A 21,292-nucleotide genomic window follows, 5' to 3' on the forward strand; every position below is an offset into this window, starting at 1 on the left:
TGTGAATTCTTCAGGAATTAGTTTACTCACTATGCATCTTGCTTCAGAGTCAGGGCGCCCTTGTTTGTCATCTCGGTTACCTTTTGCCTTTTTGACACGTGCACGTGCTTTAGAGTTTCCATTATCAGGAGGATTGTCTACAAAAATATACAAAATAAACTAAAAAAATTTGCAAATAATTTTATGCATGTTTAAAATAATACAAAATAATTTAAGAAGACTCTATGTTAAAACACAATAAAGTAACAAAAAAGTCAAATTACATTAGTCTGTGTCAATTAACTTTTTAATTTCCAGACATTTAAAAAATTTGTGATTTTGGGCCAGCTCCGTGGCTGAGCAGTTAAGTTCTCGTGCTCCGCTGTGGTGGCCTAGGGTTAGGATCCTGGGTGCGGACATGGCACCACTTGTCAGGCCACGTTGAGGCGGCGTCCCACATCCCACAACTAGAAGGACCTGAAACTAAGATATACAACTATGTACGGGGCGGGGGAGGGGGGTGGGGGGTTGGGAAATAAAGCAGGAAAAAAAAAAAAGATTGGCAACAGTCGTTAGCCCAGGTGCCAATCCTTAAAAAAAAAAAAAAAGGAAGATTGGCAACAGTTGTTAGCCTAGGTGCCAATCTTTAAAAAGAAAAATGCCCAGCCATTATATAAAAAAAAAATTTGCGATTTCAAGTAAGTAAGAAACAATTTTCTAAACACTATTTGATTTTGTGGTAAAAGATAACAATTTGCTCCAACTTGATAACACTAAATATATAAAATCAGAGGTTACAAAACAGGAAATCTAGGTGCAGTCATTCCAGTCACACAAGAAGCCTCACCACATTGTACATTGGTTTCCTTGGCCTTTGCTTTACCATTCAAAGGTGGAGGACAGCAAGATGCAGGAGAAAGAGGAGGTGTTTGAATAGTCAATATATCTGAAGGCTAAGAGAAATACAAAACACCTTATGACTATACTGAATTCAAGTTCAGTTTTGTAAAACATTTACAGGCATACCTCATTTTATTGCACTTTATTGTGCTTCGCAGAGATAGCATTTTTTACAAATTGAAGTTTTGTGGCAACCCTGAGTCAAGCAAATCTATTGGTATCATTTTTCCAACAGCATTTGCTTACTTCCTGTCTCTGTGTCACATTTTGGTAATTCTCACAATATTTCAAACCCTTTCCTTAATATTATATTGGTTATGATTATCTGGGATCAGTGATGTTTTATGTTAATATTGTAATTATTTTGGGGTGAGACAAACTGCACCCATATAAGATGGCGAACTTAACTGATAAATGCTGTGTTTGTTCTGACTACTCCACTGACTGGCTGTTTCCCTGTCTCTTTCCTCCTCACCTCAGGCCTCTCCATTCCCTGAGATACAACAATATTGAAATTTGGCCAATTAATAATCCTACAATGGCCTCTGAGTGTTCAAGTGAAAGGAAGAGTCGTATGTCTCTCACTTTAAATCAAAAGCTAGAAATGATTAAGCTTAGTGAGGATGGCATGTCAAAAGCTGAGACAGGCCAAAAGCTAGGCCTCTTGTGCCAAATAGTGAACCAAGTTGTGAATGCAAAGGAAAAGTTCTTGAAGGAAATTAAAAGTGCTACTCCAGTCAACACGTGAAAGATAAGAAAGCAAAACAGCCTTATTGCTGATATGGAGAAAGCTTTAGTGGTCTGGATAGAAGATCAAACCAGCCACAACGTTCCCTCAAGGCAAAGCCTAATCCAGAGCAAGGCCCTAGCTGTCTTCAATCCTATGAAGGCTGAGCAAGGTGAGGAAGCTGCAGAAGAAAAGTCTGAAGCCAGCAGACGTTGTTTCATGAGGTTTCAGGAAAGAAGCTATCTCTATAACATAAAAGCACAAGGTGAAGCAGCAAGTGCTGATGTAGAAGCCACAGAAAAGTTCTCCAGAAGATTCAGCTAAGATAATTAATGAAGGTGGATACACTAAACAACAGATTTGCAATGTAGACAAAATAGCCTGACATTGGAAGAAGATGTGATCTAGGGCTTTCATAGCTAGAGAGGAGAAGTCAAAGCCTGGTGTCAAAGCTTCAAAGGACAGGCTGACTCTCTTGTTAGGGGCAAATGCTGCTGGTGACTTTAAATTGAAGCCAATGCTCATTTATCATCCTGAAAATCTCAGGGCCCTTAAGAATTATGCTAAATCTTCTCTGCCTGTGCTCTATAAATGGAACAACAAAGCCTGGATGACAGCACATCTGTTTACAACATGGTTGACTGAATATGTTAAGCCCACTGTTAAGACCAACTGCTCAGAAAAAAAGATTCTTTTCAAAATATTACTGTTCAACAATGCACCTGGTCACCCAAGATCTCTGATAGGGATATTAACAAGATCAATGTTGTTTTCATGTCTGCCAACACAATATCCATTCTGCAGCCCATGGATCAAGGAATAATTTCGACTTTAAAGTCTAATTATTACAGAAATACATTTTGTAAGGCTATAGCTGACATAGATTGTGATTCCTCTGATGGATCAGGGCAAAGTAAATCGAAAACCTTCTGGAAAGGATTCACCTTTCTAGACGCTGTTAAGAACATTTGTGCTTTATAAAGCATCCCAATTCCATATAAAACCAAGTAAACAATGATATGATGAATGCTGTCTGGGGCAAATCTCAAAGGATTTGGCTTGGTTGTTCTAATAATGTAATAAAATAATGCCATAAATCAAGACATCAAGGCAGTGTGAGAGGATCCCTTTGTCTTTCCCCTTTAATCTACAGCAAGTGAAACATCCATAACCCAACAAAGGTTACAGTGAACAATACACCAGGATGCTGGAAAGATCCACAATCGGTACATACAAAGGTGAGTGAATTGGAACACACAGAAGAGGCTAAATGGGGGAACAGGAGATGGAGAGCCCAGGATCCTGGATCCCTGGCCACAGTGGCTGAGCCATCTGCCCCCAGCCCCAGAGAACTAAGTGGGAAGCAGCAGAGGTACACATGTGACTCTAACCAGCCAAGCAGTCATGGTGGCACCTCTGGCCACAGGAAGCAGAGGATCAGTGAAGGTGGAACTCTGTAATCCTGAGCCCTCTGGCTGTGGCTTGGAGCCTGGTGGCTGCAGCAGAGGTGCACAAAGGACTCCTACATCCCAACTGCCGTGGTTCCAGTGACCACAAGGTAACAGGCAACAACTGAGATGGTGCCACACATACCAGGCTCCCTCCCTACCCACCTCTGTCCGCAACCATGGGTGGCAGAGTTTCCAGCCCAGGTGGTCCTGGATGTGGTTGAGGTGTCAGCCATTCCTTTGCCCCAGATGGCAAAGCCAGTGACTGCAATGACACCAACAATAGCAAGGCATCAGTGACCTCCAGAAGTGCAGGTGGTAAAAACAAGAGTAACAGCGACACCCCAAATAGAGGTGGTAAAGTATGGAATGTGCAGATCCTCTGGCAGATCCTTAGCCAGAGGCAGCTCAGGTAAGAGAAACCCAAAACTAGCACTATAGTGCCACCTACTGAAAAACAAAAGAAAGGCTTCTAATCTCTAAGCAGTTGAAAAGTTTGAATCAAAACAAAGATATGCCTAAATAAAAAACAAGTTTGCTACAACAAATGCACAAGCAGAGGAATAACTCAGCAAACATCACAAAGAGCCACAGTATCATGGCATTACAAAAATTAAACAAAGTCATGGAAGATTGTGAGCTAACTGACAGAGAATTCAAAATAGCTGTCATGAAGAAACTCAATGAGCTATAAGAAAACTCAGAAAGGCAATTCAATGAACTTAGGAATAAAATCAATGAACAGAAGGAATACTTCACCAAAGAGACTGAAACTATAAAAAAAACCCAGAGAAATTCTGGAGATGAATAACTCAATAAATGAACGGATGAATGCACTAGAAAGTATTGGAAATAGAGGAGATCATATGAAAGAGAGAATTAGTGAGCTTGAAGATACAAACCTAGAAATGGTGCTGGTAGAAGAAGAGAGTGAAGCAAGACTTAAAAAAAGTAGAAATTCTACGAGAATTATCTGACTGCGTTAGGAAGGGCAACATAAGGGTAATGGGTATCCCAGAAGAAAAGAGAGAGAAGAGCAGAGAGGTTATTTAAAGAAATAATAGCTGAGAACTTCTAAAACCTGGGGAAGGAACTGGATGTACAAATCCTTGAAGCAAACAGAACACCCAATCATCTCAATGCAAAAAGACCTCCTCCAAGACACATGATAATAAAACTGTCAAAGATCAGGGAGAAAAAGAAAACAATGTACAAAGGAATATCCATTAGGATATCAGCAAATTTTTCAGTAGAAATACTACAGGCTATAAGAGAGTGGAATGACATATTCAAAATATTGAAAGATTAAAAACAGTGGGCCAAGATTACTCTATCCAGCAAGCTATCTTTCAAATATGAAGGAGAAATAAAGGCATTCCCGGGCAAACAAAAGCCGAGGGAGTTCATCACCACTAAGCCTGCAGTACAAGAAATGTTGAAAGGAGCTCTCCTACCTGAAACAAAAAGGTAAAGGTTTATAAATCTTTGAGCAAGGTGATAAATAGATAGACAGAATCAGAAAATTGCAAATCTGTATCATGATACAATAGTGTACACTTAAATATAACATTAAGGTTAAAGACAAAGGAAGCATTAAAAATAACTATAAACACTTCAATTTGGTAACAAACTCACACTACAAAAGAGATAATTTGTGACAACAAAAGCATAGAAGGGGAAGAGGAAAAGGATGGAACCTGCAAATGCAAATGAAGATAAGATGGCATCAACAGAAAAAGGACTATCTCCTCTATGAGATCTTTTACACAAACCACATGGTAGCCACAAAACCAAAATTCAGAACAGAGTCAATGTTACCTCAATAAAAAAAAAAAAAACCTACACACACACACACACACACACACACACACACACACACAAAACACAAACATGCAGAGAAAATTTGTGATTCATGGGAAGAGGTCAAAATATCAACATTAACAGGAGTTTGGGAGAAGTTGATTCCAACCCTCACGGATGACTTTGAGGGATTCAAGACTTCAGTGGAGGAAGTAACTGCAGATGGGGTGGAAAGAGCAAGAGAACTAGGATTAGAAGTGGAGCTTGAAGATGGGACCGAATTGCTGCAATCTCATGATAAAACTTTAACGGATGAAGAATTGCTTCTTATGGATGAACAAAGAAAAGTGGTTTCTTGAGAGAGAATGTACTCCTGGTTCACTGAAGATGCCGTGAAGATTGTTGAAATGACAACAAAGGATTTAGAATATGACATAAACTTAGATGATAAAGCAGTGGCAGGGTTTGAGAGGATTGACTCTAATTTTGAAAGAATTCTACTGTGGGTAAAATGCTATCAAATGGCATTGCATGCTAGAGAGATGTCATTCTTGAAAGGAAGAGTCAATCAATGTGGCCAACTTCATTGTTGTCTTATTTTAAGAAACTGCCACAAACACCACCCTGATCAGTCAGCAGCCATCAACATCGAGGCAAGACCCTCCACCAGCAAAAAGTTTATGACTCTCTCAAGGCTCAGATGACAGTTAGCCTTTTTTAGCAATAAAGTATTTTTTAATTAAGGTATGTACATTATTTTTAGACATTATGCCATTGCACACTTAATAGACTATGGTGTAGTGTAAACATAACTTTTATATGCACTGGGAAACCAAAAAATTCATGACTCACTTTATTGCAATATTGGCTTAATGGGGTGGTCTGGAACCAAACCCACAATATCTCTGAGGTATGCCTATAGTAATATGATACAGTTCATTTCAATCCTCAATTTAAAAACTTTTCCTTCTCTTTCCTCACCTGGCTTTGGCCTATAGGCGAAGTGCAAAAGACCCTCAGTTTATATGTAGTACCAGGTTGCAGGTGATCATATAGAAATTCCCTTGTAGTTCCATTGTAGATTATGTTCCAGAAATTCACTGAAGGGATAAAGCAAATTTATGCAATTTATTTATAGGTAGCTTATAAATTTGTGGGTTGCTGTTATCTATATGCTAATAAATAACCATTTTGGAAATTAACTGTGGTGCAACTACCTATTTACAATAGTCAAATAATTATATTTCCTGTAGAATTGGCCATGAAATCATAAAAGATCAGTAACTAAACATGATTTATTACCCAAAACTGTAGAAGTCCAAGTAAGTTCTGAGGTTTAGTTAGTAGTATTGTACCAAAGGCATTTTCCTGGCTTGGATAATTGCACTATCGTTATGTAAGATACTAATATTAGGAGAAGCTGAGTGGTTATACTGGGGAATTCTCTTGATTATTTTTGCAACTTCTAGGTAAGTCTAAAATTATTTCAATATAAAAACTTAAAAAAAAATAATGATGCCTTACCATCTGAATTTTCACTAACTTCCAAACTGTAGCTTGAAATGTATGTCCCACCATTGTCTTTGGGTGGTTCTGAAAAGAGAAATAAAATTGAAATTAGTATCAAATAAACTTAAAAGTGTTTCACTGGAATGTTAAAAATTTTCATTGAGGAAAAAATATAAACATTAACCTTAATAAGACATTAATATTGGGATAATAGTAAAGAGGATAAAACATAATCCCAGTTACATGCTTAGAATACTGGACATGAAACATTTAAGTAATATTTTAAAGTTCTCTGGAAGAGACTGAAATGCTAAGTATATGCACCTTAAAGTTGATTTTGCCAGTTAAGAGGCAAAATAATTTGTATAAATATAATTTCTTGTCAAGTTGACAGTTTATCATTGATGTGTCCTTCTAATTGTGGCCTCTACATTTGATATAATCTTACTTGGAATAACTGTACTTTTTAAAGGCCCATATAAAGTTCAGAAGTTTATTCATGTGTGAATTAATGAGATAGCAATAGAGAACTCTATAGAGAACTCGAAAAAACTGTTGTTTACAACTAAACTCATTTATATGGTGAAACATTTCATATAAAAATGATTAAGAGAATATTTTAGAAAGCTGAGGGCAATTAGAAGATTTCTTTTCAATAGTTAATATTAAGACAGGATTTTAAATGCAAAAATATTACTTACCCCATCCAATTTTTACTTTGTGCGCATGGATCTTTCCCTTTGCGTATGGTTTTTTAGGGGATCCAGGCTTATCAGGACAGGTACTATATTTTACTTCTCCACTGGGGTTACTCCTTCCTTCCATATTGTAGGAAAAGATCTATTTGAGTAAAAGAGAATATCTTAGTTGATCGCTGGAAATAAATATCTGATTTGGAAATGTGCACAGTTTGCAAATAATATTATAAAGCAAGTTATTTGACTGAAAATTTCTGAGAACTAAATGCAAAATAAGGTTTAATTTCAACTGAAAAAGGCATTCATTTTTATCTCTAGTGAAGAGTATAATTATATATTAAAAACATGATACAAATTTAGAAATTACAGCCACATACCCTGAACTTGTATGTAGTACTTCTCTGAAGATTTCTTACAGTGCATGAGAGGTCCTCTCCATTGTATTTAGGTTTAAAACCCAATCCCTGGAAATGAAAAACAATGAACTTAAGAATCAGGCAGGCCTGGGCTCAAGTTACAGCTTCAACTTATTTTCCATCTGGGTGGTCTTGAGCGAGTACCTTAGTCTTTCTGAACCTCACTTTCTCTACATAAAAAAGTAGAGATAATTGTTACTTTAAAGGGCTCCTTTTTTTCGGGATGTAATGAGATAATATATATGAAGGCACTTAGCATATTACTTACACTTTAAATATTAGTTGCTTTATCTCAAATGTGGTGAAATATGCATAACATAAAATTCACAGCTGCTTTTTAAGTTTACTAGCCTATCCAGTATAGACTTGAAAGTTCAGAATGGAATGAAGCAGTTTGCCCACCCACATCAGGAATCCAGGGAGATGAGGAAAGGGCTTACGCTGGTAAAAGTATACAAAAGACCTGTGTGACCATGCAAGGTCATGTGGGATAGGCCCGAAGTTGAAGAACTAACACACTTCTATGAGTCTCTATTCTGTTGTTGTGGCTACTGCTGCTCCTAGCTAATTTGCAGAGACTTAGGTACCTTCAGATCTCCCTGTGTAGGCTTGCCTAACCGTGGGTCTGCATTGGTCCCATCCAGAAAACACAGACTCAGGAATCATACAGTAATTGATAGAAATTAAATTGATCAAATTTAAATTTTTTTCAGTGTAACATGCATATAAAATGTACCTGAGACTGAAATCGAAGATTAAAGCATATGAAAAGAAAACTTACGGATCCTGCTTCCTCCATTTCTAGTACATAAGTAAGACTGTCATTAGGGTTTGTGTTGGTTGGGGCACACCATTCTAATGTCATATTATAGATTCCTGCTTCTTTTAGCTTCGGAGGTGAAGGTGTTGGAGGCGTAGTTCCTGATGTATGAAAGACTGCTATTTCACTGAAATCACTGAAAAATAAAGATGGAAAAATTAGTTTCAGGTTCTTATTGAAGTATAGGCCTTTAAACATTGCAGTAATTCAATGTACCTCAAGCCAAAGTTATTTTTGGCAGCTAATCTGAATGAATATTTTGTAGAAGCATTCAGTTTCAGGAGCTTGTGCTGTTTCATGGTACCCATATAGCAACTTTTGAAGTCTTCACCTTTGCCCTTAATAATAGACACAAAATATTAGAATATTACAAAATGCTACAAATACAAAAATTCATCAGAATATTAATAGTAATTTACAAACAAATGCTTTTTAAAAATAAAACTGCTTACCTCATCCCATTCCAAAAGGAAGCTGTTTATTTTGGAACCATTTTCATTGGAAGCCTAAAAGTATCAGAAAGATAAAATTATGATGGGTTGTTTTTACACAGTATATGTGTGTGTATATATATACTATATGTGATTAAAGTGACATAAATTACTGTAAATTAATCTGCTTTCATTGTTTTTGAAGCAATCCAGATTTTAAAGTTAAAATTCACTTTTTACAGTCTCTAAACATGCCCAAACTCTATGTTTTGTTGTGTTTTCCAAACTTTGTGCAATGAAGAAAGTTAATACTTAAGTAAATTGAGAGGTATACTTATTGGGAACTACAATTATAAATAAATTTAGGTTGTAGAAATTGACACTCCAAGTTTTGCTAATTATTGAAATTCTGATTGACATTTCTCAATTTACTTGATGGTTGATATAGAAAGAAAAGAAAGATGATTACAGAGAAGGAAAAGTGCTAGGGAAATAGGTCAAATGAGGCATGCATAATTTCATATTTAAAATTCAGAACAAAGTAGAAAGAATGTTTTTAAATAAAAAAAAAACATGTTAAGGAGCTTTTGGCAGTAAAAGCCTTACCTTCCACTGTAAATTCAGGCTGCTCTTGGATCGGTTAATCAGTTTGGGTGCAAGTGGAGGGTCTGGTTTGCAACCTGGAGTTGCGAAGCTAACCACTTCAGACACAATTCTGTGTGTTGAGCCTCTTACGCTTGTAATTCTAAAAATGTAATGACACTTGTTGTAAGCTTTCAAATATTTATCCTAACATATGTACTAAATTGCATACATGAGTTTCCAGATACATTTCTTAGAAGCTAATTATAAAACATTTTCTAATAGAGTAAAGCCGTATCCTTGCAGATGACGGCTCCCAAATCACCCTCTCACCTGTTCTAAATGAATAAAAGTGAAGTAATTGCTGGAATTGGAGGGGCTTGTTTTGAAGCTTGAGGGAAAGGCCACTCTGCTGGCAAGTAGCAAGGCTGACTGCAGGAATCATAAGTAGTGAACTGATACAGACTGGGGAGTCTGGCTGGCTACAGCGTGGGGCGAGGTTGCGTAGAATGGAGTTCTTACCTTACAAAATAGGCCATGGATGGCTGTAGATCAAGTAGAGTAAATGTAACTTCATCACCACTGTGAAGATAACCTTTGTTTATAATGGATCTCACACATACTTAAAAGCTAAGTAACAGTCCTTATCTTATATATTCAACTGATAAACAAAGAAGACAATTTTCCTTGAAGTTTAGATAACTTTAATCCATTTTATATAAATGCAAAAAAGTGATATTAATTATTCAAAATTATTCATTGGCATGCCAAACTAATATAGCTTTAAGAAATGAAATTTTATCATTTTACCACTGCAACTTGTTCATACTGTAATAATACAGATTTGTCTTTAACTAGCTTATTTTAAATAGTGTTGATATGAAAAGCCTCAAAGACACCATGCATTATGCAGTTTATTCGTTCAGTCACGTGTAGCAATCTTTCTGAGGTGGGCACCTATCTGCTACAGTGGATAGAGTGGCTGTGCTCCCACACGCCTATGTCTTCCTGAGCAAACAGTCATAAGTTCCTAGGTGTAATCCATCACCTCAAAGAGCTCCTTCAGGCTCTAAACCCTGAAATAGTCTTTGAAAGAGCTAAAAGATTGTTAATTCTAAGCGAAGGCTTATACTTCTAAGCAAAGAGTACTCAAGATTGTAGAGTGATTAGAGGTATACGCAAGAATTGTTTATATTTTAAATTGACTTTTGTGAAATACATACGCCACCATGTAAATTCATGCAAGACAATTTTATAAAAAGTTTTTCATCGCATTTTACATCTCCCCATCCCTCTACCCAATACAGATTGTGTATTGCAATTCTAAAATTTAAAATTTCTAGCTACTAATTATAAAAGCAATAAAACTTTAGATAATAACTAATTACATTCAGATTTTCACGTTGAGTCTCTGAATAAAGATGACAAATTCTAGCAACCAAAGTTTAAGATGTGCTAGGATTTTTAAAGTGCTGTACAGACAGCTCCAGATCTCTGATTTGTATCTTGCCTAGTTGTTTGGTGAGCAAATGAATTTCTCTTTCTTCCCCTCTTGGAATGTCCTTTCCACTCTGCCTCTCTCAGTTTGCTCTCTTTCAGATTGCATGTCCCTATTTACTCGAGAAACTGTTTGTTGGGAGTAGTTGAGTATGTTCTTGCTGTGTCCTCCATTGTATCCTCCCTAGTCCTGGTCCTATCTTCTGAGCACATTCCTGAGCTCATCCTGCTACTATCACAGCTCCACCTACAACTAGCTCCGGTAATGAAATGCCCAGGAGAGCCCAAGTCTTAAATTCCCAGTGCAATGTAAATACCTTTCCTGTGTACCCAAAGGCCTACCATCATGTGAAACTTCGTTTTTCCCTAAAATGACCTAAGTGAAAAAAAAGAAAGGAGAATTAGAGGGAATCTTTTTCCCCCCGAGTCTAAACTTGTCAAATAGGAAAGGTGTAAACTGAAAAGAATGGACCAATTGATATTAAAGGTCCCCCTCAGCTCTAACATAGCCATGCATCGCTTAACGATGAGAATATGTTCTGAGAAATACATAGTTAGGTAATTTCATCGTTGTGCGAACATCACAGAGTGTACTTACACAAACCTAGGTGGTATAGCCTACTACACACCTAGGCTTTATGGCACTAATCTTATGGGACCACTGTCATGTATGCGGTCTGTAATTGACAGAAACCATCATTATGTGGTGCATGATTTATGATTCAGTGAATTTCCAAGGACTGACCCTACAACCTACCACCATTTATAAAATGATTTCTGTAGAAAATTGCATTCAAAGCTTGGGAAAAATTGCACAAAAATTTTAGAACTCAGCCTAGGTATAAGTTGAGGTCTACATGTTTAGATAGCATATTTTAATTGAATTATGAGAAATGACAGATGATTAAATAAAAAGAGACTTACGTATACACGTTTTTATATTTTCCATTTTTACTGCTGTGAGATATTTCCAATTCAAATACTACAGGAGATTTAATATGGTCACATTTCTCAGAACCATGCAGTTTCCATGAAATAACAGCAGATCTTGATTGAATATCAGAAACCTAAAATAAATAACAAAAATTCAAGCAGGCCACTTAAAGATGATAATCTGTAATTTATGATATAATCTTTCCCTAAGTCTTGTTTTATGCTAAGTATATTGTTCTCCTCATATTAGGTGCTTAAATACTGTGATTAAACAATGAGCCATTAATACTATCTTTAACAAAGCCACACTGGATATTTATGTATTGAATAGCTAAAGGAGATTATGAAATTTTAATTAGGTAAAGGATTCAAATTAAACTATACTAGAGAAAAATATCAGGGAATTTGCATGTTTTAGAGTGACAAAGTAAATTAAAAAGAATACTTAAACATTCACTTCAGTTACTTACTACAGGTTTCTCAATGCTGAGACAGCACGATCTTCCATGTTCTGTTCTGCATTCTAAAAGTAAAAAAACCACCCCCAAACAAGATATTACATTGGCAAAAACAAGAGAAAGAAGTTAGATATCTGTTATTCAATTAAAAATACATCATCACCAAGAGATCTACTAAACACCTAGCAGCAATTTACATTAAAAGTTTTAAAAGAAGAGAGCAGTCTAAAGTGCGTACTATTAAACAACCTCTAAAAAAAGACAAACAAAACCTCCCAACTTAAATAAAATCATGTGAACTAGTTAGGACTGTAGAGTAATTTGCAATGTTTCACTGGCAGGCAGGTAGAAAAAATTATGTGGTGTGCATATAAGATACCTGACACATTTTGCATGAGGATGGTGCATGATTTAAAAAGGCAGCTTAAGGAGGAGGATCCAAGATGGCACCGTGAGTAGTCCTCTTTGTCTCTCCCCCTTCGAGTCTACAATTATTTGGACACTCATCGCTTAACAAAGGGTATCCAGATAGCATCTCAGGACGTCTGAGAGACCCACGTGACTATACATCGGAAGGCGGATGGACTTCCCTCCGGGAGGATGTGGAGATAAGTGAAAACTCTCCGACCCTGACCGAACAGCCTAGTACCTGCAAGCGGCTTTCTTCCAACGGACGCCCCCAGAAGATCAACACACAACCAGGGCAGGAGCGAGCACACACCAGAGGAGCGATGGTGGAAACAGGTGACCAGAACCCTACCTAAACCCCCCGCAATTACTCCTAAATGCAGAGGGAAACTCTAGAGTTACACATCTGAGCCCGCGGGGAGAGTTTCGCCCCGCCATTGGCGGGGAGATCCCGCCTAGTGTTCATGGCGCCCGGAGGGTCCCAGAGAGAATCACAGAGGGTACGGGCCCCCCGGCTGCCACTGCCTGCACAGTGGGGAAAGGGATTGCCGGAGATCTCAGAGAGGACTGGGGCTGGGTGAAGCTCCAGAGGCTGGCTCTGCGCCCCGGAGGGGAAGCTCCAGAGCTCTGCCCGGGCAGCAGACAACCTCTCTGACTGCCATTAGTGGAGGGGCTACACCCAGCATCCACAACACCGGGAGGGTCCCGGAGAGGAGAATATCAGGCAGGGCAGCAGCTGACCAGCTACCACTGAAATCAGGATCTCCGCCTATCCCCCAGACAGGGCAAAGGGCTCCCTGAGTTCCTGGGGAACAGGACTGGGGCTGGGTGGAGTTCCAGCGACCCAGCTCCGTAGCCTAGGGGGAAACCCTACAGGCTCACAGCAGCCTCAGGGAAAGCCTCTGCACAGCACTAGTAGAGAGCACCCATCCAGCAGCCACAAGGCTGGAAGACCCCGGGACAAAAGTAGCATAGCTAGGTGAGCTAACCACAGACTGTAGAAGATGCCAATAGCTCTGCTGCGGCCCATAGTGGACAAGTGAGATTTTGTGGGTGCCAACAGTGACAGAGCGGCAAATATAAGTGATCCTACACCTGGCCGCTGGAAAAGCCCATAACACCATTGCAGACCCCAAGGAGGGAGCACATCCAGGTGGGCTGCAACAGTAGGCACCAGCAGCCTGAAGCCCCCCCGTGACGGCCCCCATGGCAGAAGAGGGAATCCAAAGGACCACTGTGGCTACAAGGAGGGGCCCAGGCCCAGTTAGCAACTGCAGATAGGGTTCCTGGTTGGTGCAGTATAAACAGCTGCTCCCCCACCACAGCAACAGAAACAAGTGGAAGGAGCAACTAAACTCTATCTCTATGTGGAGGCACAAATCTACAACATCAAGCAATATGAAAAAATACATTAAATCTCCAGAACAGAAGGAAAATAACAAATACACAGAAAACAATCCCAAAGAAAATGAGATATATAACCTAAATGATGATGACTTCAAAACAGCCATCATTAAAATACTCAAGGAGTTAAGAGAGAATTCAGATAGACAACTCAACGAGTTCAGGAGCTATGTCACAAAAGAGTTTGATACGATAAAGAAGAACCAAACAGAAATACTGGAAATGAAGAACACAATAGAGGAGATTAAGAAAAATCTAGATGCACTGAACAGTAGGGCCAATAATATGGAGGAAAGAATTAGCAATTTGGAAGATGGGAATATAGAAATGCTGCAGGCAGAGGAGAAGAGAGAAGTAAGACTAAAAAGAAATGAAGAAACTCTCCGAGAATTATCAGACACAATTAGGAGATGCAACGTAAGGATTATAGGTATACCAGAGGGAGAAGAGAAGGAGAAAGGGGCAGAAAGCCTATTCAAAGAAATAATGGCTGAGAACTTCCCAAATCTGGTGAGAGAGATGGATCTTCAGGTGACAGAAGCCAACAGATCTCCAAACTTTATCAATGCAAGAAGACCAACCCCACGGCATATAGTAGTGAAGCTAGCAAAAGTCAACGACAAGGAGAAAATACTAAGGACAGCCAGGCAAAAGAAACTAACCTACAAAGGAACCCCCCTCAGGCTATCAGCAGATTTCTCAGCAGAAACTTTACAGGCTAGAAGAGAGTGGAATGATATATTCAAAAATCTGAAGGACAAAAACCTACAGCCGAGAATTCTCTACCCAGCGAAAATATCCTTCAAATACAATGGTGAAATAAAAACTTTCCCAGATAAACAAAAATTAAGGGAGTTCATTGCCACAAAACCTCCTCTTCAGGAAATCCTCAGGAAAACCCTCATTCCTGAAAAATCAAAAAAAGGAAAGGGGCTACAAAACCAAGAGCAGAGGAGATAAGTAGAAGGACAACAACAGAGAGTAGCAGCTCTTCATCAGAACAGATTAAACCATGGGACGAGAAACAAAGGAAACTGAAGAAAACCGGAAAACAAGACACAAAATGGTAGTGGTAGGCCCCCACATCTCAATAATCATTCTAAATGTAAATGGATTGAACTCTTCAATCAAAAGACACAGAGTGGCAGGATGGATCAAAGAACAAGACCCAACAATATGCTGCCTCCAGGAAACACACCTCAGCCCTAAAGACAAACACAGACTCAGAGTGAAGGGATGGAGAACAATACTCCAAGCTAATAATGAACAAAAGAAAGCAGGTGTCGCTATACTAATATCAGACAAGGTAGACTTCAAAGCAAAACAGATAAAGAAAGACAAAGAGGGACAGTATATAATGATAAAAGGGACTCTCCACCAAGAAGACATAACACTTATAAATATATACGCACCCAACACAGGAGCACCAAAATTTGTAAAGCAACTCTTAATAGAACTAAAAGAAGACATCAACAACAATACAATAATAGTAGGGGTCCTCAACACACCATTAACACCAATGGACAGAACATCCAGACAGAAAATCAACAAGGAAATAATAGAATTAAATGAAAAATTAGACCAGATGGACTTAATAGATACATATAGAACACTTCATCCAAAAACAGCAGGTTACACATTCTTCTCAAGTGCACATGGAACTTTCTCAAGGATTGACCATATTTTGGGAAACAAAGCAAACATCAATAAATACAAGAGTTGAAATAACATCAAGCATCTTTTCTGATCATAATGCTATGAAACTAGAAATCAACTACAAGAAAAAAGCAGAGAAAGGTGCAAAAATGTGGAGACTAAACAACACGCTTCTGAACAAACAATGGATCATTGAAGAAATTAAAGAAGAAATCAAATATTATCTGGAGACAAATGAAAATGAGAACACGACATACCAAATCATTTGGGATGCAGCAAGAGCAGTCCTAAGAGGGAAATTCATCGCAATACAGGCTCACCTTACTAAACAAGAAAAAGCTCACATAAGCAACCTCAAACGACACCTAACAGAACTAGAAAAAGAAGAACAAACAAAGCCCAGAGTCAGTAGAAGGAGGGAAATAATAAAAATAAGAGCAGAAATAAACGATATTGAAACAAAAAAGGCAATAGAAAGGATCAATGAAACGAAGAGTTGGTTCTTCAAAAAAATTAACAAAATCGACAAACCTTTAGCCAGACTCACCAAGAAAAGAAGAGAGAAATCGCAAATAAATAAAATTAGGAATGAGAGAGGAGAAATCACAACAGATACCAATGAAATACAAGGGATCATAAGAGAATACTATGAAAAACTATATGCCAAACAAATTGAACAACCTGGAAGAAATGGACAAATTCCTAGACTCCTACAACCTCCCCAAACTGAATCAGGAAGAAATGGAGAATCTGAATAGGCCAATCACAAGTAAGGAAATAGAAACAGTAATCAAAAACCTCCCCAAAAATAAGAGTCCAGGACCAGACGGCTTCTCTGGAGAATTCTACCAAACATTCAAAGAAGACTTAATACCTATTCTTCTCAAACTATTCCAGAAAATTGAGGAAGATGGAGTACTCCCTAACACATTCTATGAAGCCAACATCACTCTGATCCCCAAACCTGACAAGGACAACACAAAGAAGGAGAACTACAGGCCGATATCACTGATGAACATAGATGCAAAAATCCTCAACAAAATTCTGGCAAACCGAATACAGCAATACATCAAAAAGATTATACACCATGATCAAGTGGGATTTATACCAGGGACACAGGGATGGTTCAACATCCGCAAGTCAATCAACGTGATACACTACATCAACAAAATGAAAAACAAAAACCACATGATCATCTCAATAGATGCAGAGAAAGCATTTGACAAGATCCAACACCCATTTATGATAAAAACCCTCAATAAAATGGGTATAGAAGGAAAGTACCTCAACATAATAAAGGCCATATATGACAGACCCACAGCCAACATCATACTCAATGGACAAAAACTGAAAGCCATCCCTCTGAGGACAGGAACAAGACAAGGGTGCCCACTTTCACCACTCCTATTCAACATAGTACTGGAGGTGTTGGCCAGAGCAATTCGGCAGGAAAAAGAAATAAAAGGAATCCAAATAGGTAACGAAGAAGTAAAACTCTCGCTGTTTGCAGATGACGTGATCTTATATATAGAAAACCCCAAAGAATCCATAGAAAAACTATTAGAAATAATCAACAACTACAGCAAAGTAGCAGGGTATAAAATCAACATACATAAATCAGTAGCATTTCTATACACTAACAATGAACTAACAGAAAAAGAACTCAAGAACTCAATCCCATTCACAATCGCAACGAAAAGAATAAAATACCTTGGGATTAACTTAACCAAGGAAGTGAAGGATCTATACAATGAAAACTACAAGACTTTCTTGAAAGAAATTGACGACGACATAAAGAGATGGAAAGACATTCCATGCACATGGATTGGAAGAATAAACATAGTTAAAATGTCCATACTACCTAAAGCAATCTACAGACTCAATGCTATCCCAATCAGAATCCCAAGAACATTCTTCTCAGAAATTGAACAAAGAATCCTAAAATTCATATGGGGCAACAAAAGACCGCGAATTGCTAAAGCAATCCTGAGCAAGAAAAACAAAGCTGGCGGAATCACAATCCCCAATTTCAAAACATACTACAAAGCTACAGTGATCAAAACAGCATGGTACTGGTACAAAAACAGGTCCACAGATCAATGGAACAGAATTGAAAGCCCAGAGATAAAACCACACATCTATGGACAGCTAATCTTCAACAAAGGAGCAGAGGGCCTACAATGGAGAAAAGAAAGTCTCTTCAACAAATGGTGCTGGGAAAACTGGACAGCCACATGCAAAAGATTGAAAATTGACCATTCTTTTTCACCACACACCAAAATAAACTCAAAATGGATCAAAGACCTAAAGATTAGGCCTGAAACAATAAGTCTTCTGGAAGAGAATATAGGCAGTACACTCTTTGACATCAGTTTCAAAAGAATCTTTTTGGACACTATAACTCCTCAGATGAGGGAAACAATAGAAAGAATAAACAAATGGGACTTCATCAGACTAAAGAGCTTCTTCAAGGCAAGGGAAAACTGGATTGAAACAAAAAAACAGCTCACTAATTGGGAAAAAATATTTACAAGCCACTTATCCGACAAAGGGTTAATCTCCATAATATACAAAGAACTCACACTGCTTAACAACAAAAAAACAAACAACCTGATCAAAAAATGGGCAGAGGACATGAACAGACATTTCTCAAAAGAAGATATGAATATGGCCAATAGACACATGAAAAGATGTTCATCATCGCTAATCATCAGGGAAATGCAAATCAAAACTACAGTAAGATATCACCTTACACCCGTTAGATTGGCAAAAACATCCAAAACCAAGAACGACAAATGTTGGAGAGGTTGTGGAGAAAAAGAACCCTCATACACTGTTGGTGGGACTGCAAACTGGTACAGCCACTATGGAAAACAGTATGGAGATTTCTCAAAAAGTTAAAAATAGAAATACCCTATGACCCAGCCATCCCATTACTGGGTATCTATCCTAAGAACCTGAAATCAGAAATCCCAAGAGTCCCTTGCACCCCTATGTTCATCGCAGCATTATTTACAATAGCCAAGACGTGGAACCAACCTACATGCCCAGAAACTGATGATTGGATAAAGAAGATGTGGTATATATACACAATGGAATACTACTCAGCCATAAAAAAAGACAAAATTGGCCCATTCGCAGCAACGTGGATGGACCTCGAGGGTATTATGTTAAGCGAAATAAGCCAGTCAGAGAAAGACGAACTCTATATGACTCCACTCATAGGTGGAAGTTAATATATTGACAAGGAGATCTGATCGGTGGTTACCAGGGAAAAGGGGGGGTGGGGGGAGGGCACAAAGGGGGAAGTGGTGTACCCACAACATGACTAACAATAATGTACAACTGAAATCTCACAAGGTTGTAATCTATCATAACATTAATAATAATAAAAAAAGGCAGCTTAATTGTGGTTTCCTTAAGAATTTAGAAGGAGGGATACAAAGAAGCCAAGAGGAAATGGAAGCAGAAAATGGCACCTAAGTATTTAAAATTTACTAAAATTCCTAAATATTAGGATGTTTATTGATTGGTAACAAAACCAAACTCTTGACCTTACCTTTTTCTGCAGCATTTGATGATGGGCTCTTGCTTTGTTTTCCATCTGGTTTCTGCTTAATGTCTCGGCTTCCTGTAGTACTCTGTTTCTTTCCATGACTAGTCTCAACATGAGCACTGGCAGCACTGGAAGTGCTGGCAGCATTGGAAGTACCAAGAGCACTATCAGTGGCAGGAATGCTGGGAGCATTTTCAGAGGTGGGAGTGTCAGGAGCACTATCAGAAATGGAAGAACCTGGAGTACCATCAATAGATGATGGTGTGAGAGTACCGTCAGAGGTGGACGTCTGTGGGGCATAATTAGTGCTGGAAGGGCTCGGAACACTATCGATGGTGGAAGGGGGCAGAGAAGTGTCTGTGGTGGAAGTACTAGGAGCATGGTCAGTGGAAGAATTGCTGGGAGTATTATCAGCAATGTAAGTGTTTGGAGGGTCGTCAACAGTGTAAGTATTGGGAGTATTGTGAGCAGTGTAAATGTTCAGAGTGTTGTTTGCAGTGTTGGTGGCTGGAGCACTGTCCACAGTGCAGGTACTTGGAGCACTGTCCACAGTGTGAGTGCTCAAAGTATTGTTCACAGTGCAGGTGCTCAAAGTATTCTCAACAGTGTAGCTGCATGGAACATTGTCCACAGTGTAGGTGCTCAAAGAATTGCCAACAATATTGGTTCTTGGAGCATTGTCTACAGTGTAAGCGCCTGAAGTATCATCCACAGTGTAGGTGCTTGAAGTACTGTCACCAGTGTAGGTGTGCGGAGCATTGTCTGCAGTGAAGGTGCTCAAAGTATTGTCAACAGTATAGGTACCAGGAGCATAGTCCACAGTGTAAGTGCTGGGAATACCAGGAATACTGGAAAAATCATTAGTTTTGTTCACAAGCAAAGAGGTGTTGTTAACCATATAGCTATTCTTGTGTCCATCAACTTGGCATTCTCTCTTTTTTTCCTTCCTATATTCTCCCATTTTATCAGCCCTTTTATCAAGTTGGTTATAATTTGCTCTTCCATGAGAATAGGTTTCTAAAAGAGACAATGAAATACTATTTAATATTTATAATAATTACATATCTCAAAGTCTTTGAAATCTTTTTTTCAAACCAACAAAAAAGCACTGATAAGCCACGCTTTACTTTTAAAATTTTTCCTTTAATATAGATATTAGAGGGGTGTGTGTGTGCATATTTTTATAATGCACTGATACATATAGAAAGAAAAATGTGAGCAAATACAGATAATGTTTTCCTAGAGAATAACTCCACTTCAAAATTTTAAGGTCCTAAGGTGACTGTAATGTTGACCCATTAGTATCTTTTATATTCCCACTGTATAGCATTAATAATCAAAACATTTTTATTTTTTCTAATATGATTTTATAGACCCAATAAATAAAAGTAAATATAATAAATCACATGCTATATCAAAGTATAAAAAATTTATAGAAAATTCTGTTTATGAGCATTTTGCCTGAGACACAAGCCAGTACTTACTGTCATCAATCCTAATATACATGCGTGAAATGCAATCATTCATGGAAATGTTACTATCTTCTACTTTTTTCACTTTAATAATTGCCCAAAGCTGTTACTTTTAAGAAACTCAAAATAGTTCCTTTTTAAGAAAATTACATATTACCATTTTGCTCGTGGTATACAAATGTTGCTGGTGGTGGCAATGGGGGTGGGGGTGGCAGTGGTGGTGGTGGCAGCTGCTGTGGCACAGGCTCTTGGATGTAAGGTGGTGGAAATTCCCTTTGAGCTGGGGGATACATCAGCTGAGGGGCTTGTGGATACAGAGAAGAGGGTGGTGCAATGAAGTGTGATACATTTTGTATAGGAGGAGGCATGGTCCTGTGATAGTCTACTGTCTGAGGCACAACGATAATTTTGCGAATCCCATTCTCTTCCACCACCTAAGACAGAAGACAGGATCATATAAACATATTAGAATCCATAAAATCAGCATTTTTCCTACTAAGTTTTTGATTTACATCCCGTGCTCTTAATTTAGAAAACCTAAAGGATCAAAAACCAACAGTCAAGTGAAACTACGTCAAACAGGAGGCAAGGTAATTCT

The 21,292-nt window shown here is 38.3% G+C and overlaps 1 protein-coding gene across 3 annotated transcripts in view; it reads right to left on the reverse strand.

Annotated features, from left to right (window-relative positions):
- Positions 1 to 21,292, reverse strand: part of LOC100072641 (fibronectin type III domain containing protein 3C1) — a 61,176-nt gene that overhangs the window by 21,250 nt on the left and 18,634 nt on the right. For all 3 annotated transcript variants that reach the window (XM_023633494.2, XM_023633495.2, XM_023633492.2), the window contains 15 exons: positions 20,852 to 21,128; positions 19,226 to 20,239; positions 12,211 to 12,263; positions 11,732 to 11,874; positions 9,833 to 9,892; positions 9,335 to 9,473; positions 8,750 to 8,803; positions 8,514 to 8,635; positions 8,259 to 8,433; positions 7,439 to 7,525; positions 7,065 to 7,203; positions 6,379 to 6,447; positions 5,836 to 5,954; positions 827 to 932; positions 31 to 137 (listed from right to left, as the gene is read on the reverse strand). In XM_023633494.2, coding sequence (XP_023489262.1) covers positions 31 to 137; positions 827 to 932; positions 5,836 to 5,954; positions 6,379 to 6,447; positions 7,065 to 7,203; positions 7,439 to 7,525; positions 8,259 to 8,433; positions 8,514 to 8,635; positions 8,750 to 8,803; positions 9,335 to 9,473; positions 9,833 to 9,892; positions 11,732 to 11,874; positions 12,211 to 12,263; positions 19,226 to 20,239; positions 20,852 to 21,128 — 2,664 coding nt within the window. The remainder of the gene's footprint in view (positions 1 to 30; positions 138 to 826; positions 933 to 5,835; positions 5,955 to 6,378; positions 6,448 to 7,064; positions 7,204 to 7,438; positions 7,526 to 8,258; positions 8,434 to 8,513; positions 8,636 to 8,749; positions 8,804 to 9,334; positions 9,474 to 9,832; positions 9,893 to 11,731; positions 11,875 to 12,210; positions 12,264 to 19,225; positions 20,240 to 20,851; positions 21,129 to 21,292) is intronic.

The sequence above is a fragment of the Equus caballus genome, chromosome X (assembly GCF_041296265.1).
Source record: "Equus caballus isolate H_3958 breed thoroughbred chromosome X, TB-T2T, whole genome shotgun sequence".
In the NCBI taxonomy this organism is placed as follows: Eukaryota; Metazoa; Chordata; class Mammalia; order Perissodactyla; family Equidae; genus Equus; species Equus caballus.